Source organism: Vidua macroura, chromosome 4, assembly GCF_024509145.1.
Source record: "Vidua macroura isolate BioBank_ID:100142 chromosome 4, ASM2450914v1, whole genome shotgun sequence".
Classification (NCBI taxonomy): Eukaryota; Metazoa; Chordata; class Aves; order Passeriformes; family Viduidae; genus Vidua; species Vidua macroura.
In genome coordinates this window covers 21,846,601-21,864,157 of record NC_071574.1, presented here as the reverse complement: position 1 = coordinate 21,864,157, position 17,557 = coordinate 21,846,601, and the positions used below count along the sequence as shown (strand labels likewise).

At 37.7% G+C, this 17,557-nt stretch overlaps 1 protein-coding gene across 2 annotated transcripts in view; it reads right to left on the bottom strand.

The window, feature by feature from the left end:
- GRID2 (glutamate ionotropic receptor delta type subunit 2) overlaps positions 1–17,557 on the bottom strand; it is a 671,741-nt gene that overhangs the window by 141,782 nt on the left and 512,402 nt on the right. For both annotated transcript variants that reach the window (XM_053976464.1, XM_053976465.1), the window contains one exon: positions 771–872. In XM_053976464.1, the coding sequence (XP_053832439.1) occupies positions 771–872 (102 nt within the window). The remainder of the gene's footprint in view (positions 1–770; positions 873–17,557) is intronic.

The window sequence follows — 17,557 nt, the reverse complement described above, 5'->3', positions numbered from 1 at the left end:
AAGTGCCGGGCCTTTGGACACTGAACTCAAACACAAGTAGAGAGCAGCAAGAGAGAAATAGCTCAATCTAACCTTGACAGTTCTGCAGCCCTGGATCAACTTTGTATTTCGGCATTGGTCCAAAGAGGGCTGTATGTCTCATATTATTTTCTTTTTCTTTATTTCTTTTTTTTTTTTTTTCCCACTCTTAAAAACTTCTCCTCAAGCTAAGTATATGCCAGGAATTCATAACACAAATTCCTATTCTGGAAGACATTGTCTATTCAGCTTTAAACCAAGCATTTTTCTTAACATAAGATGTGCACACAGGGGAAGAACCTGGCTGAGAAAAAGCCAGGATGGGGCAGTGGATATTTTACCAAACTAACATTACTTGACCTAAGCTGACCTTGAATATTTTCTGAGTGCGACAATTTGTGTTATACTGCACACAATTTGCCCAGGTGATTGGAATCATTTAGAGCTTCAGCTAGGTAGCTTTAGCTAACAGGGCACTTGAAGTTGTCCTTTATCAGCTCACATGCTTGTGTGATTTAGAATGTGCCTGAGCAAGAAACAGGTTCTAATGTGTTTTATTCAGTCTGAAAAGTGCTGTACTGATAATTTTATTTTGTGGAAAATTATCCATCTTTATGGGTTTTTTTGACCAGCGTAAATCAGACCCTCTAACACCAACTACGTTCTTGGAAAAATGGTGCACTTAATAAATAGATGTGGCAAAGGGAAGGTACTGCATTCCTTCTAGTGCAGTAAGATGAGCATCTGCTTACCAGCACAGTCACTACACGCAGAACCACTCCTCGCATGTTGTTCTCCAGCTTTCTGTCTGTTAGTGACCCATTCAGACCAGTTACAGGATTCCAGCAGCCAAGCTAAAAGAGAAAACAAAAATCATTTTCTCATTGCCCATAAAACTTTGCTAGTCATTCCTGATAGGTGTCTTTAAGCAGGAATGTATGAAATAGACAGAATGCCTTCTGGACTCAATGGGATGAAAACTCAGGGAATGGCTTGTGCGCAGATTCATCTTGAAATTGAAAATGAAGCAATTAAGGATATCAGGTTTTGATTTTAAATACCAGTGTGAAATGGATGACAGCATCCAAGATTTGGAGTTATATGCACTGCTTTAAAAGAGGTCAGAGAGGATACCAATATTACTGAAAAACATATAAAAAGTACTGTAGCTGTAGCAATATTTCTACCTTACTTTCATTAATACATTAATTGGAGAAATAATAGCTACCATCATTTTTGCATGCTCTTTGCTCCAGCCCATCATTCCTAGTGGAACTCTGACAAAAGGAATTACACTAGCTTTAATTAAAGCTTATACTACTAATTGGTAATGAAACAGCAGTGATTTTAAGCCAGTTTAAAAATCACATTTAAAGACGATTGAGGAAAAGACCATTGGATAGGCACATCACACTGTTGAGAGAGTACCGCAACAGACAATGCAGAAAAAGAAGTTCATCTATGCCATTCTTTGCATTGGTGCTATTGTATTTCATGAGCTTCTGTGGATGAAGCTTTTGCTCATGAATGTCTTTAGGATTAGCTGCTTTTTAATCTGGGTTTAGTAGATACTGACTTGTAGTTCAGCTTTTCTGAAAATATAACTTGTCTGGGTTTTTGTATGATAGTAGATGCTTTTTTTTTAAGCATAGAGAAACAAATCAGTCAACCGCACATCCCTTAGCACCACACACCAAGATAGCCAAGTTTCATTTTTGAAATTACCACACTCAGTTGTCGTGCACAATTACCAGTGTTAAATCCAAATAGAAGGACAAAGACTGACTTCAGAGGACTTTGGAGCAGAGTCTCAATTATGGCAGGTAAACCAATTGCCTATGTGAAGTCATTACACAGCCAAAGAGACAGGCACCGGTTCTTGCCCTGAATCACCTTCTGCATGGACTGTGAATGAAACCTTTCCAGGGATGCTCATCTTCTGACTCCTATTTAAAGGAACAAAAGATCTTGCTCCCTCTGATAAACCAAGATGAACATCAGTGGGGTATTATTGGCTCCAGTGGCCTTTACTAAGACTATTCTCTTGGAGAATTCAACACCATAATCTGAGAGAAACAAACTGTAAAACATGGAAAATAGAGTCACAGAAATGGCAGGTTGCCTCAAACCATCTGAAAGGGCTTGTAAAGAAAGGGGCTTGGCTGCACAGGAATTTACAGAATTTACAGAAATTCTGTCCTTCGTGTGAAAAGGCTTTGTATATGTGTTTCATAGATCTTTCAAAGTGAAACAGAAAACAAATAACAAGCTTTAAATAAGCTTATTTAACAATTTTAGCAGTGGGTAATCTGAAATGCTTTCTTCATTACACCTATTAGAATAGAGCAGCTTGTAAATTTTTTAATTTCAATATATTCTTATAATTTCTTTGAAGATGCTTCCTTAAGAAATGAATGTCTCAAATTGTAAAAAATTAAAATGTCTCAAATTGTAAAAAATTAAAACTTTCTGCAATGATAGAGAAGTTAAGTTTGTCTCAATGGTCACACAGGTCTTTTCTGATCTAAATGATCCCACGATTCTATGTTTCTCAGAGGAAGATGGCCTTACAACAATGTCATCACTTCTCTCTTCTGCTTTCAGGAGTACTCACAGCTAATTCTTGCCCTTCTGAAGTGAAGGTTATCTTACAGTCAGGGAACGAGCGAAGGTAATGCTGAGCATACTTGTAATCACAAGTAGTGACTGAACTAAGGATCTACCAGATCCAAACCCCAGAGAAACTGAAAGCAGCGACAAAATACAAGGAGAAACAAAAGCAGATGTCCTATTAATCTCTTGAAATTGCTCATCTTTCCTATGGCTGTTTCTAAATAAAAGCACAAATTATCCCCATGTGGTTTCCCCACTTCATGTTCCCATCCGATCTTGAAGACCAGCAAGAGATCATAGCGGCCCCCTCTGCTTCTTTCTGGTCCTCCACAGTGTATCCAGCTGCTCTCTAGTCATGGATGGACTACTGACACATTCCAGGTCCTCACCACCCCCCTGGCAAAGCCCTGCAACACTGTGAGTTGAATAACCTAAATGCTGAAGTGTATGGCCTATAATAGTACAGTGAAATGCAGCAAATGTATGTGCACTGCACTTTGTATGTGACAAACCACTGACATCCTAAAAGGAAAGAATTTCATGGGCTACATTTTTGTATGAAAAACAGTAAAAACAGTACTAAGTTTAGAACAAAGCAGCATTAAATTAATTCAGTGATTGTCATTCTTAGTCACACAAAGAAACTAATTAGAACTTAGATCCAATTAGCATATCCGAATATGTCGGATGTATACTGCAGAAACTCTGTTGCTTTTGCCAGAACCCTAGGAAGTTGCTGAAGAGCCTTTTTATCCTTTTGAAGTTCAAGTCCATTTTTAATTATGTACATTAATGTGCACATATTTATACAATTAAGTTTTTAGCCCAAGCCTACCTTTTTAAGGCAACCCCCCCCACCAACATAACATTTCTGAAAATTCAGCATTACAACACAGCATAGCACTAATTTTCCTTTAAAAAGGTACTTTTTATTTTCAATTATTGTTCATTTAATTTTCAATTCAATTGTTCCTTTATGCAGCTCAGTCATGGTGAAGACAAATGTGCAGTGTCTTGCCAACAAAGTTGAAATTGATTTTGAGTGGGAGCTGCTTACTGTTATGAGGAGAAAACAAATCAACATTTATTGATGACAATTTGAGCTTGTCATTGCAGCAAGGAGCAAATTTAACTACTGCTGAAACATCGAGATGGGTGGCATGAAGCTCCCTCTTCACCTCTGTCTCGTTTAACTGCTTCTGCAATACATTTGCTGCTTCTGCAGTTACTTCCTTTTACTTTTGTTCTCTCTCTGATGGTTGAAATGAGAGACTAGATGAGACAACAGAATCTCACATTAATTTGGGTGGATTTGGGCAGATGGGTGATGGGAACTCTCTTCCTGAGCACAGTGCTTGTCATCTTCATACCACACAATATTTATTATTTATAGTGCTTTGAACTTCTGGTTCAGTTTCTTTTATTTATTCTAATGACAGCTTTCACATTGCTAGGTTTGATGTAATATGATGAAGATGGAAAAGTTGTCAGTCTTCTACTTCCTTTGATATCCAATTTGCAATCTCTTTCTGTTCATCCCACATCCCAGCTTGTTATCCTCGCTATCATCATTGTTGAAATGGGCTTTGTTCTCCTGTTTTGCTGGCAAAGCTTAAAATTTACTTCCCTTCTTCATTAGAAATTTTTGACTATATGAACAGTGCATTATGGAAGGTCTTTAATTTGTTCTTTAAATCTAGTTCATGCGTACTTACAATTTCATTATTTATAAGGAACTTGGAACACTAAAGTCTATAATGCCTTTACAACAGAGCTTACAGCCAGTTTACCTCCCCTACTTCCTATGCAACCAGTGAACTCTGCTGAATATCTGAGAGCTTTCACTTCTTTTTCTGGCAGAGTAAAGTGCAAATTGTGTCAATTAATCAAGAAAAATACATTGGCCTCGTGTGGTCACAATTGAGGATGATCAGAGAAAATGAATAAAACCAGAATACTGATACAGATGAATTACTTAAGCGCTTGTCACTACATCAAAGTGTTCTGTTGCTTCAATTAACTGGTTTATCCAATGCAACCACCTTGGAACTCAGACCACAACACTATTAAGGGTCAAAAGCAGAAAACACTCTAGAGGAGGTACAATGGAAATCTGAAAGATTAAACTGCACTACATCTGCAACCCAAATCTATAAGGATTGGGACCACTGACTCCTCTTTCATTTATTTCTCTGTCATTTAAAGAAAAAAATCCCAACAATATCTTTGTTTTAGTATGGACAGGCTGACAAAATATTTCCAGTGGAAATGCCCAGGAGAGAGCAGTTCATAGAGAGCTGGTGATCCACAGCAAGAGCAGCCTCCCTGCCTGGAGTACCCATATATTCTTCAGAAACTCCCTCCTCAATTTTCACCCAGGTCCAACCTACTTTAGGAACTGAATTCTTACAAGATCCAACTTCAACGGAAGAAATGTGCATTAATAATCCCTTTTTCCATTCCAAAGCACACTAAATTCACAGAAATGGAGAAGACTCCATCTATGAAGCTGTCACAAAATGACACTCAGCTGGAAGATTCGAGTTCCCAGGAGTGCCGGGAAGACTTCAAATGGGGCACACAACAAAAAACAATGAAGAAAAAGGTGAATTCAGCATTTGCAAAATTTTCTAGGACACCAGTTTAGGCAAAATTCAAGCAGGACAACACAGAAATTGTTTTGCACGGAGTATTCCTCATACCTCTTGTCAGCTGTTGTTTAATATGTCCAACAGCAACTGGGAAATCAGACACTAAATCCTATTGCTCAAAGACTATATCTCACAGAAGAAACACCATGAAATATATCTTTTGGTTGTCAATATTATACTGTCAGTTACATAAAATGTTGTCAGATGCTCTGTTACCTGGTTAAAGAGTCCTTTCCATTCAGCTCTTTAGCCAGCAACCAACAGTTGATCAACCAAATCTGCAAAAAAATGTGGCGGCCAGTGGTTAACTGAGGCCTTTTGTACCCCTGGGCTTGATTAAAGAAGTAAGGATCCATTTTGCTTTTGCAGCTATTTCCTAATAGGACTGCTTAGCAGGAAAGCTTTCTGTGTTTAACTGCTGCCTTCACCAAAGCTTAGGTAATAGTCAGCAAATAGTAAGATGTTAAAATCAATAGAAAATACTGTGCTCAACAATTGGATAATGTATAGAAGCATTTGTTTCTCCTGCATTCTGTGTGGTGAAATCTATATAGTTCTGTGCATTCAGTTAATTATATTGTACATTGTGTTTTATTGCTTTAATTTGTCTCTGGCCTAGAAGGAATGGCCTGCCCCTAGACCTGCTCTGTTATTTTCAAGCTGTTAGTGGGATGTGAATACTCAAGTTTAGTTTTATATCCAGTGTGCTAAGGATTGTAATTGCAGAACTTGAGGTGGGCTATTTGTTTTGTTAACTGATCATAGACACAAGTGCAAGTGACCTCAGTAGGAATTTCTTTCCTCAAAGCCAATGCACAAGGCAGAATAACAGTGAACAGAGTTAATAAAATATTTTGCTTTGGAGACTACTCAAATTTCCTTTTCTTACTGAACTGAAAAAAAAAAAAAGAAGCTAATGGAAAGTTACAACCTGCTGTTCATTTGCCTACTAGCACCTGGCTCAATGTTTTCTTAAGGACCCAGATTGCTGCCAGAAGTTATAATTGGGTATTTTAGACCACTGACAAATGCTGAATTTATGGGGGAAACAACACAGACTTCATAGGTATTCTCCCACTGCATGCTCTACTCACAAAGCAGATGCTTAGTGCTTAGGCCAAGCTTCTAGAATCTAATGGTACAGTAAATCACCACATCTCAAAGAAAATGAACCATCCCTCCAAGCTAGTGGTGTCATTCTAATGATCCCTGACTTCTCCTCCCCATCATCTCTTTATCCCTGGCTTACTTTCTCTATTTTTCTTTCCCTTTCATTTGAAATTTGGTGGTCTTAATCTATCATTTTCCCCTTCTGTCATCTCTTAACTTTGGAAAATACCCTTTTTTCCCTTCTTTAATCCTTTTTTTACTGTGAATTCAGTACTTCCAGCAGCTCCCTAACCTGTGCTTATCTTCCTCTTTCCTACACTGCAATACCTCTTGCCATCCATTTCTCTGGGTACTTTCAATGTGCTTTCTGTCCTTTCTGTTTTTCATTCCCTTGATCTTCCTTTCCATTTCTTGTGGCCTTTTCCTGTCTTTTTTGTTTTGTTTTGTTTTTATTTTTTCTTTGTTTGTTTTTCCAGGGTTTGGGTTGGTCAAGGGACATCACTTATCACTACATCCAGCTTTGACTCACTTTTGGGTCCTTTACCCTTTCTCTTTGCCTTTGGATCATCTTTTCTCTCAGGCAGTCCTCTCAGGAAACTTCTCCCCAACTCATCCTTCTCCTTTTGTGTTATGAGGGAGATGGGACTTAACAAAATAAATTACTGTAGAGCCCTGTTTCCTTTGCTTTCATCTTTCTTGCTGTTTTTTTTTTTTTTTTCACTCCCATCCTCTGACAACCTTACAGAACTCTGAAGAAAAGACTTAGGCAAGGATAATAATGAGTCAGATGTTGATCTCTTTTCCCATTGCCTCCATATTTCAATTAAAGTCAAATACTCATAAAAACCTGTTCTTTGACCCAATACTGAATTCATCTCTTTGCTAACAAATTTCTTAATACTGCCAGAGTAAAAACCATGAATATCACTTTCTTTTTACATTGGAAGATTTCTCACTGATGCCTGAATTATTCCATGGTAACTGATAATACCAAGGAAGTTCAGGTTTCTGTACAGTTTAAATTTGATTTTTAATTGCAAATGCTTGTCTCCTTTCTCATTGAGCATATTAAGAGTTACATAGGATGTCTTTTATCTTAGTCATGTAAGGCTGGAAGAAAACCAAAACCTTAAAATCAGGTTTTGTAACTGAACTTGGTCCACCACTGAACTTTTGTCCACCACTGCATCTTTATCCAATCAGGGGAAAATATTCAAGGTTACTACTCCAGCTTGTATTAAATCACAATATATAAGCTTTTGATACCACCATAAAACCTTTGATCAAACCTATGCAGTGAAAAACAATGAAAAGCACTGTTTTCCACTTGGTTGCATGAAGCTCCCTCTCCACAGGTAGCAAGAAAACACACAGAGCACATTTCAGGTTCTCATCAGTTCCCTGACAGTATTCAAACATTCTTCAGCACACTCCCATTCCCCTCAGTAAGGCACTTTTTTGAGATCTGAATTTTCAGAAATGGCTTGTCAAACTGCAATGTCAACAAAACCTGTTTGCTATTGCAGGCCTCAAGAATTCTGGGGGCAGCAGCAGCATTCCAGTAAAAAATCCAAATAATAATAGTGCAGAGCAAACCCACCACTGTTCCATTTGGAGGGAAGTGGGTTTACAGAGCAGCATTCTGAATAAACCCAGCCCAGCAAACCACATAAGTGAATTCTTCAGAGTAAAGTGGCCTATGGTGAACGCCCTGCTTCTGCAGCAGAGTGCTGCCAGTGCTGAGCTGCTTGGGCACCTCCGCACTGCATTGCAGTCAGCTTGGTGAGCACAGATGCTGAGAAGCACCTTGGCTTTGTTTTTTTCTGCAATAAAAATCTGCCCTTCAATATAATCACTGAATTAGTAGTCTGGGAGTCAACTCTGGAAGTAAATCCACATGGAGAATTATGTACTAGATTCATCACTCTCCAAGCTGGGGAGGAAAAGAAAGGCCCCTGTATAGTTCCAGCCCAGGAACTGCAGTAGCAGAACTGTAGTACAGACCTGTGCTTACACTAAAGAAATCAGTGCTCATTTTAAAGGCAATTGACAAGGAATTCATGTTTAAATATACATGGTGCCCAATGAGGCTACAGACCATGTGGACTAATTGGAGTGGCACCTCTTCAGCTTTTTTTTTTTTAGTCTAAGCAGAATTATCACGCACTGCTTTCACAGTAATGCATCAAGGAACTCTACATCTGGTTATCTTTTCGTATGAATACAATGCTATGAAGTCTACTTTTTTCAGGCATAGCATATGGGAATCTCCATTTTTATTTGGCAGGCTAAAGGATTTTAAATGAAGCAATAAGTCAGCACTATTTACTCAAAAGTATATTTAGTTATTTATTCAGCTACTGAATGCTCACTGGGCAGTACTGCTGTGGTTGTTTTCCTCATGCATTAAACATGACTTCACTGGACTTGGGTGAAGGGTGGAGGATGCTCCTAGGATGCACATACCATGGAAATACATGTCCTGAAAATCTTGGAAATAGAACAACCTCATTTCATATTATACTTAGCATCTTTGTCATTGCTACACAATTCTCAGCTTCACCATGAAACACCAAATAAGAAAAGGACACAGAAAAACACCTCCTTTCTTAGTCAAGGCGCAGATGTACTGACATGAAAACACTTCCTCCAAATACCACATACAAAGTCAAAGAGAGGCAGCTGTGATAAGATTACTATTTTTATCTCAAAGACCGTGGATTCCTGTCTCCTCAGACACATTCAGCCTCTCATCGCCAACATGAAAAGCAAAGGAATTAGCATGTAGGTATTGTGAGAACACACACCAGCGTTCAGCACAGACAATTTCTATATCTTTAAGCATATCTGTACCTGTCCAGAAGCTGTTAAACTTACACAACATCAAAGTATCTTACACTTTCTGCTGCTCAGCACAGCAGAGTTTGCCAGCTCTTTCTTAAATGTAGGACAAAGAAAGACCTGACAAGAGCATCTCCTTTTCATACATGCTAGTGCAACATGCTTCCCAAGCACAGGGGCTAGGAAATGCTGCTCACAAAGCATCAACACCAAAAAGTAAATATCAAAAAAAAAAAAAAAAAAAAAAAAAAAAAAAAAAAAAAAAAAAAAAAAAAAAAAGAGAAAGAAAGAAAAAAGCTGATGGACCATGAGAAATTTGTATGAAAGGGGAATTTAGCTTATTTCCATTTAAAATGTGCATATGTGAAGGCACTCTGGAGAGCACATAAAGAATGGAGAGCTTAGGTAAAAAGTGACAAACCAAAACAAGCTTTTACTCAAATAAAAGCCTTCAAGTTCTTCACTACAGAGGAGCTAACCTGGCAATGCAGCAAGAGTAGCACTAGATGACAAACTGCTTTCCATTGATTCTTCAGATTCCTGGGCTGCTTAAATGAGAAACAGAGAAATGGAAACAGTCTTTGCTTACACATATATCAATACTCTGTTTCTAAAATTGAGGTTTTATTCTTAGTGTTGGCAGAAAGAAAGAGGTCTGCTAAGTTGGATATGTCACTGACTTACCAGCTTGGTACTGGCTAGTAAATCAAAGCTGCATTTTGCCACTGCTATGTTAGAAAATATTACTCCAGTATAACCCATGCTCACAGAGTATAAGGCTACAGAGTCATCAGTTTTTAGTGCATTATGGACCAGATATTACAAGTGATTTACTGGATCATACGTTTTTGAGAGTTTGGTAGTGAAGAAAATAAGATTGTGGGGTGGTTTTTTCCACTCCTTCAGCACAGAGAAGCTTTCTTAGGAATCAGAACTATTAGTAAAGAAATAAAAAAAATTACCACAGCAGTGACCAAGCAGAGTTAGTTATCAGTACCAGGCCCCAGCTAAAAAGAAACAGCACCTCTTCTGAAGGCTTTCTTTTGACCCTGACACTTGGGGCAGGGGAGAACAGAAAGGTCAAGAGTGAATTTGAGAAGATGGTTGTGGCCAACAACCTGGATTACAGGAAGTAACTTTTTCCCACTAAATTCAACTGCAATGAGAGCAAGTGTGCTCACCTAGAGTCCTAAAGATCAGCACAAGTACCAGCAGCACTGAGCACTGGGAAATCTTTGAGTGATGTAGTCTGGTTAATACCTGGGGTCCCTCCATCTATAGGGTCCAGATAATATTTTCTAAAATTTTTGCCTGCAGATGATCTAGCCTTAATTGCAAAGCAAAGGCCTCTTTAGCATCAATAGACTGTTACTGAAATCATCTTTGATCTAAAGGCCATGAATTGCTATGCTGACAACCAAATGTTACACTGATAATGGTGAAAAGCAATTTGCTAACTACCAACACTATAAACTCATTTTCAACCCAGTCAATGCATTCAACTTCATTCCTTTCTATATGCCAGAGGGCACTTGCTTCATCATTAGGTAGCAGAAAGGCTGTCCCTAAACTAGACCTCTACTTCTATGGCCTTTTGATGATGCCTCCAATGACACTTGAGAGGCATCATCACCATACCAGCAGGAAAAGTATAATTCTGGTTGGCAGCTTTTCCTTGGGGGCAGTGCTGTGGAGATACCACAGCTGTACAGAACCTGTTTAAAATCTATGTTACACTTGTGCATACTACACAACATACATGGTTGAGAGCAAATTTGGAGTCCACTAGGTTTACTACTAGCTAATGCTCCACTGAAGAATATCTAAATCCTATCAGGATCTGTAAATAACTACTTCAGTGGAGTCACATGCAGGAGTGGGTACTTCTGCATTAAAGAAACAGAGGCATTAGTGTGAGTAAATGTCTTATGCTGTCTTAAACATTAAATGGCAAATAATATGCTGTAGAGTACCTGAAGGCTTAAATAAAGGTCCTTGTGGAAAATAGTAACTCATTAGTTTAAAAGATTAAATGACACATCTAGTAAGCCCTGTCTAGAATAGCTGAATCATTGAAATAAATTTTTGTTACAAATGAAAATCACTGCTCTAATGACACTGGAATTTGCCACAAAAAATTAGAAATACATCCTAGCAATTAAAACTACCAAAATACGCGATAAATCTGTCTTGCAAATGATGAGAATTACATTTGCTAGAACACTATATTCCTACAATAGATTCATACACACTGCTGAAATTGAGTAAAGAAACCAAGAACTTTAAACCACTGAGAATTTTCCTTAGTTTGATATTGCAAAGATCCTTCTGAGAACATATTGGCATCTATGGAAGTGATAATTTCATCAGCTAAGTAGTAATACTGTGCCCTTCACTATAGTCTTTCTGGGATTTAATTTTAAGGGATGATACCTATTTTAAAATCATCTTTTCATTTGAAAAGATCTACTACTTTTAAGAAGAAATAAATGTCTGTCTTAAGAGTACATTACGAAATTAATAATTAGGCTCCAATTACCTTACCATATAAGAAATTTCTTTCAACTGAGAAGGGTGGCTTAAAAAAATATAATCTTTCCAAATGCTGCATAGAGCCCAAAACCAGAATCCTCAAGTCTTTTTCTCCACACACCTGTGTGTACAACTGCATTATCTCTCAATGTACACTCAAAGCTTCTGCTTGGGGACACTGATCATCTTCCAAGAAGCAGGCCTTAAGGTTAACAGCTGCTGGAGAAGATGTAAATGTCTGCAGGACTAAAGAGTGCTTGCTTGAAAGCTGACCCTTGGTAAGACTATTCTTGTCCGAGAATTCATCTCCATTATGGTTTTGATGGAGACTGTTAATGGTTTTCATAAACTTAGAAAGAAGATATCATTAGTATAGTTTCAGACTTTTAACACAAACTTCTCATAATAATTTTTTAAACTTATCTTTTAATTTTTAATATTATGGTCTTTAAAATTTCCCTGCAAAACTAACCTCCATTTATGCAATCCTGGGTAAGTATGCAATATGCTGTAAGTCCCTCACTTCAAGCTCAAGAGACAAAATGAATTAAAAAAAAAAAAAAAAAAAAAGGCAAAAGAGCCTATTACCTGGTGTGGCATCTATCCCTCGTCTAAAGCAGAGATGAATGCTATTAGTCTGTCACCATTTGTTCTGATTCAAACAGCTTCCCCTAGCTGCTTTCATTAACTGTGTTGGCATAGCTATATATTACTCACTTAACCTGCACTTCATTGCACTCCTAATATGCAATCAGGTTCTGCAAACATGAACCTGAATATAAGGCAGTTGCGGCTGGAGTCTGGGGTTGGTGTAAGCCAGAGGATTTTAATGAAAATAAGCCTCACTAGCCTATATAAGAATCCAATCCTATCCCTACACCTGCAAATGCAACTATATTTCTTCTAAGAATAGATCCTGAGTGGGTCTCCATTTTTAGTGCAACACCTGGGAGCTAAGCTCAGCTCACTTTTCAGTGCATTAAAACACTAATTAAAATGAGAATTTGTACTGCTACAGGAAACAAATTGCCACTATGCACTAAAGCTAAGTGAATAATTCATCTATTTTTCATATACAAATTTATTCATGGAATAATATCATGTAATAGCTTCTTTATGGAGATTACAGGCAGTTTCCCCAAAGAATTCAATAATCAGAAAGCTATGTCGGTTTGTTTGCCTGGGCACATTGTCCTTACAGGACACCTTTTTCTCATGATTGGACTGTCTGGTTTCTGGCATGAACATCTGCATTTATCAGTTCAATCCTTATTAGCTTTACAATCCATGAAAGTACAGACCACATACTTTCTAAGAAGGCATTGACAGTAACTTGGTGCAAGCATTACACAGCACATGACAGTCCTGCTCTCAGGAACCATCATTGTTTAGCAAATTTAAATTCCTTGAACAAGCAGAACTAAGTCCTTGCACAAACAAGCTGATCTAAGTCTAAATCCCTGATGCCCAAACCTGTCTGTCTCGTGGTTTGGTGATTTCAAGATAGATTTGAAAACTCAGAATATTATTAAAAATGTACTAAACTGGAAAATATTCACTAATTTTCTTTTCCACCTGCTAGTGGGATTCATAATTACCTCACTTTGATAGATAAGAGAATTTCCTCAATATTTCTTTTTGTTACTTTTTACATGCTATTTCACTGTTGAAAACAAAGTATAAGTCACTCCAACAGGTCTATCCCTATCTTCAGTACACTAGCATTTTCTATTCCCATCTCCAGAAACCTGTATTAGGCTCATCTCTCTTTTGAAAAATATTTTCTAATCAGCCCTATGTCTGTGCTAATTATCACTATGCTCAGAATGATTACATTGAATAGATAACCTAACATATATAACATGCATTATTTTGAATTGTATAGGCTTCTGTCTCCTTGCTCATACAGAAGTGTCATTGTAGCTCTGCTGGTGCAATTCTATGAACCTGCTAGGCTTGAAAAGAGAAGTAATATCTTTTATTTGACCAAGAAATATAGTCAGGGGAGAGAATGAGCTTTGAGCTCAGAAATCTAATGAAAATCCTCTGAGACAAAAATCTTCCTTGTTTTTCTTCCAGCTGTGTTTTTTGGTCTTATAAAAGATATAACCCTTTCCCTGTAGGCCTGACTGTCCTTGGTTATAATAGATTACTTAGGACAGAGATAGGTCAAAAAGGAGTCGTAGAACAACAGCACAGAAAGAAAAAAAATGCAGAGAAGGAAAAACCATGGCACAGACAAATTGCAGCTCTTTACATAAAACAGTCTGCCTGACAGTGCTGAGGATGGTCTCCTCAACCTTAACACCGTGATAGGATTTCTCACCAAGACTACTGACCTCTAGACCAAAACACAGGAAAGGGTGCACAGGGGACTTGTTAATGGGCACGCTGTCAGCTGTCTGCAGGAAGCAGGCAGGAAACTGAATCTTGCACAAGTGATGTTCTATGCATCTAGGAGGAGTAAGGGCATGAAGGCACTGAAAGAAGGGCTCTCCAGGCATATCTAGCTATGGAAAGTACAGGCTTGCTGCTTAATGGGTGGAGGACCCAGAGACAACAAGCACAGGAACAGATGAGGAACGTGCTTTCTTGGACTGGATCTTTACTGTCAGGGTATGTTCTGAGGCTTTCCAGCTCCTGCACCTCGTGTCAGAGCCTAGGGGAGTGAAGTACTACAATGTGACATGAGGAAATCAGTGAGGATGTGCTTAAATAAGAAAATGAGTCCATGACATGGCTGGGGGAGCTACAATCTCTCATGTTTGAAAAGTCTTAGTGGCTGGAAAGGGGCAGACAGACATCACACCCATCTTAAAAAAGCACAAGCAAGAGGATCCAGTGAAGCAGACTGGTCATTGCAACCTCAGTTCTTTGAGGGATGATGAAGTCCTTTCCATCTGAAGGTGATGCTCTCTGGGGGTCAAGGCAGGACATCCTGTCCCTGTGCTGCACAGGCAGTTGATGCCTTTGAAAGGAGATAGCAAACTTCTATAACCAGAGTGAGGAAAAGTGGTGGAAAGTTTAAAGCCTCTCCTTCATCAATTTCTATCTGTATTATCCATTATCCATCCTCTTTTCCTAGAAGTCCCATTTAATCAGTTAATCCAGACTGCTTTTTATAGCAGACAACTTCTCCTGTAGTTATCTGCAAGTTTTATCAACAATGGTTTGTCTAGTTTCTTGAAGATTGATATAAATATTTAAAAGAAAAACAAGCCAATTTCCTTGAACATAAATTCACCTCAGAATTAGCAGCAGCTGTAATACACAATCATAGCATAAATTGATGTATTCTTAGACAGACATAATAGATGGAGCCTTAATGAGTCATTATTAAGGTCACCCTTACTGTGAAGTATCATTTTTTTGTTTGCTAGATTTGGCAATTTGAGCTACATAGGCTGAAGTTTTCCATAACAGATGTCAGTTTAGAATAAAATAAACTATCATAAATCATACAAATATATCAAAAGAATTACAAAAGATGGTGTTTAAATAAATTGGTAATTTTCTAATTTCTGGGTCATATTCAACTTTCAAAATGGTTTTAATTTTTTTTTAAGTGATAATACAGTAGGAAGTGTTTTAGCATAACTTCTACCAAGTTCCCCTCCTACTATTTCTTTCCTTGTTTCACACTTTCTAGCTGGAAAAGTTCCAGCTTTTGTCTTTGACTGTCATTTATTTTTTTTTAAACTAGGGCAAAGTTTTTCCAACTCTGCAAAAGAAAGACTGCAGGAAAAAAATTTCTCTCAAAATTAAAAAAAAAAGATCTAAAGGAGTCACAACCCACTTTTAATGCTGTTTATGACAGGAAGCTCAATTCAGCAAAGAAACAAATAAACAGTCAGAAGTTTGCATGTGGTAGCTTAACTACTTCTGAGCTAGGCAAACAGCTCCACTCACCATTTTCACTTTTTATTGTCCTACAACTCTGGTGGAAGATGATCTTGGTAGTATGTGCTTTTGACATTTTAAAAAGTCTTACTAATGTGCCTTTTCTTGACAGAAGAGGACAGATGTCCTAATTCACAGCTCAGCATACTAGAATTAGAGCTTTAAAATTTAGCTGGCTTTTTAGAGATTGTTTTCAATTGTACCACAAAAGGCACTTTAAAGAGAATTAGCACTAGCACTAAAAACCTGTAATTTCCTGTGGACTACACAAAGCTGTTCCTGACAGCTCCAATAATTTATTGCTACTAATCAGTCACCAAAAAACCCACCAACTCACAACACTGTTTTATGGATTTGGTTTTTGCTACTTCTTCTTTGATGAAGCAAATCTTTGAACTTCAGGCATGGCTGTTTGCTCTTTAAAGCAAAGAATTTTTTTTTTTTTTTTTTCAGTAGAGCACAGGGTTCTCATGTAAAATACCTAAGGAAAAATGTCTCTTTGAATAGGATAAAATTGTCTTTCCAGAGGTAGGCTTGGCTCAGTAATTTGTAATTTCTTGAGTCTTCAGGCAGGCTATTTTATTCTAACTCAAACTCTTCCTCTTTGAAATCAATCATGGCTACACATCATAATTTGAATTAATATCTCAAAAAACAACAACATCCTCTTCCTTAAATGTAGAGGGACAAAAGATTTAGCAAAATTTGACACTTTAGAAATATATTTTCTATTCTTTAACTAGTACAGAAATAAATTTAGAAAATAATTTTGCAAACAGCTGTCTTGTACTCAGGTCCCAAATCAAAGCCAAGGAACTGATCAAAGTCTACTGCCTTCAGGCATCTTTGAATCAGAATTCTCTGGCTTAGATGCTCAGCTCCATTTTTATTTTACTCTTCTCAAATTCTAAAGGAATGTGGCTGAAAAATTCTCTGTAAATGAATTACCTCATGGAATGAGCTGCCCCAGTTCCTTGTGATTTGTTCATAGCTATTAGGTATTGACAGAATTAATAAAACACAGAATATGGCAGAGCCTCAGACCATCACTTCAGCATTTCTCTGCTTTCACTGAATGTCAGAAACTCTTTATTGGATGCTCTGATAAGAAAACACTCTGTGGCATAACCTTAGCACAAGCATTTACCAGAGAATTCCTGGCCAAAGAGCAAAGGTGAGCTATGATAGATGATTTCAAGCCACCCCCAGCCCTGGGCTATGCCATGAGCTTGGCAACAACATTTACAGCATTTCTAGCAGCCTGTGTACGCTACAGCACTATTTAAAATTAAACAAATATCTGAAAATATTATCTTTGTAGTAATTTTTTGGTTTTAATCCATGCACCTCTTAGCCCTAGCATTCCTAGACAAAATAGATAAGAAAGACATTCAACATGTTAGAATTCAGAAAATGAGTTAATGGCAATGAGAGAGGAATCCCATAAGAAACAATAGGTGTACAGTGGGAACAGATTTTTTGTGTTAAAAATTCTGTAAACCCTCTAATTATTACAGCTCAAGACCTGCAATTCTAAAATGTAGAGTTCAATAAATATCAGCCTTGTTGGATTTGCTTTTGCTCTTATGCCAAGCAGACCCATTTGGTATGGATTTGCTATCACTTTCCTTGCAACAATGAAACAGCACAATGACAACAACACCACAAAAACCCAAATCCCAACAAACCCAGGAAATGACAGAAAAGGTACTGTGTGCCATAAAATAATAAAATTAATTGCAGCTGCAGAAATCAGTATAATCTAAGTTCTGCAAGTGTAGGGAATTTGCTGAGAAAAAAAAAAAATCCCCAAGCCAATTCTTCTGGCTCAGAGCCAGGATACACAGCATGTAAATTTGGTAGCTTTCACAGACCACTCATAAAGCTTACTG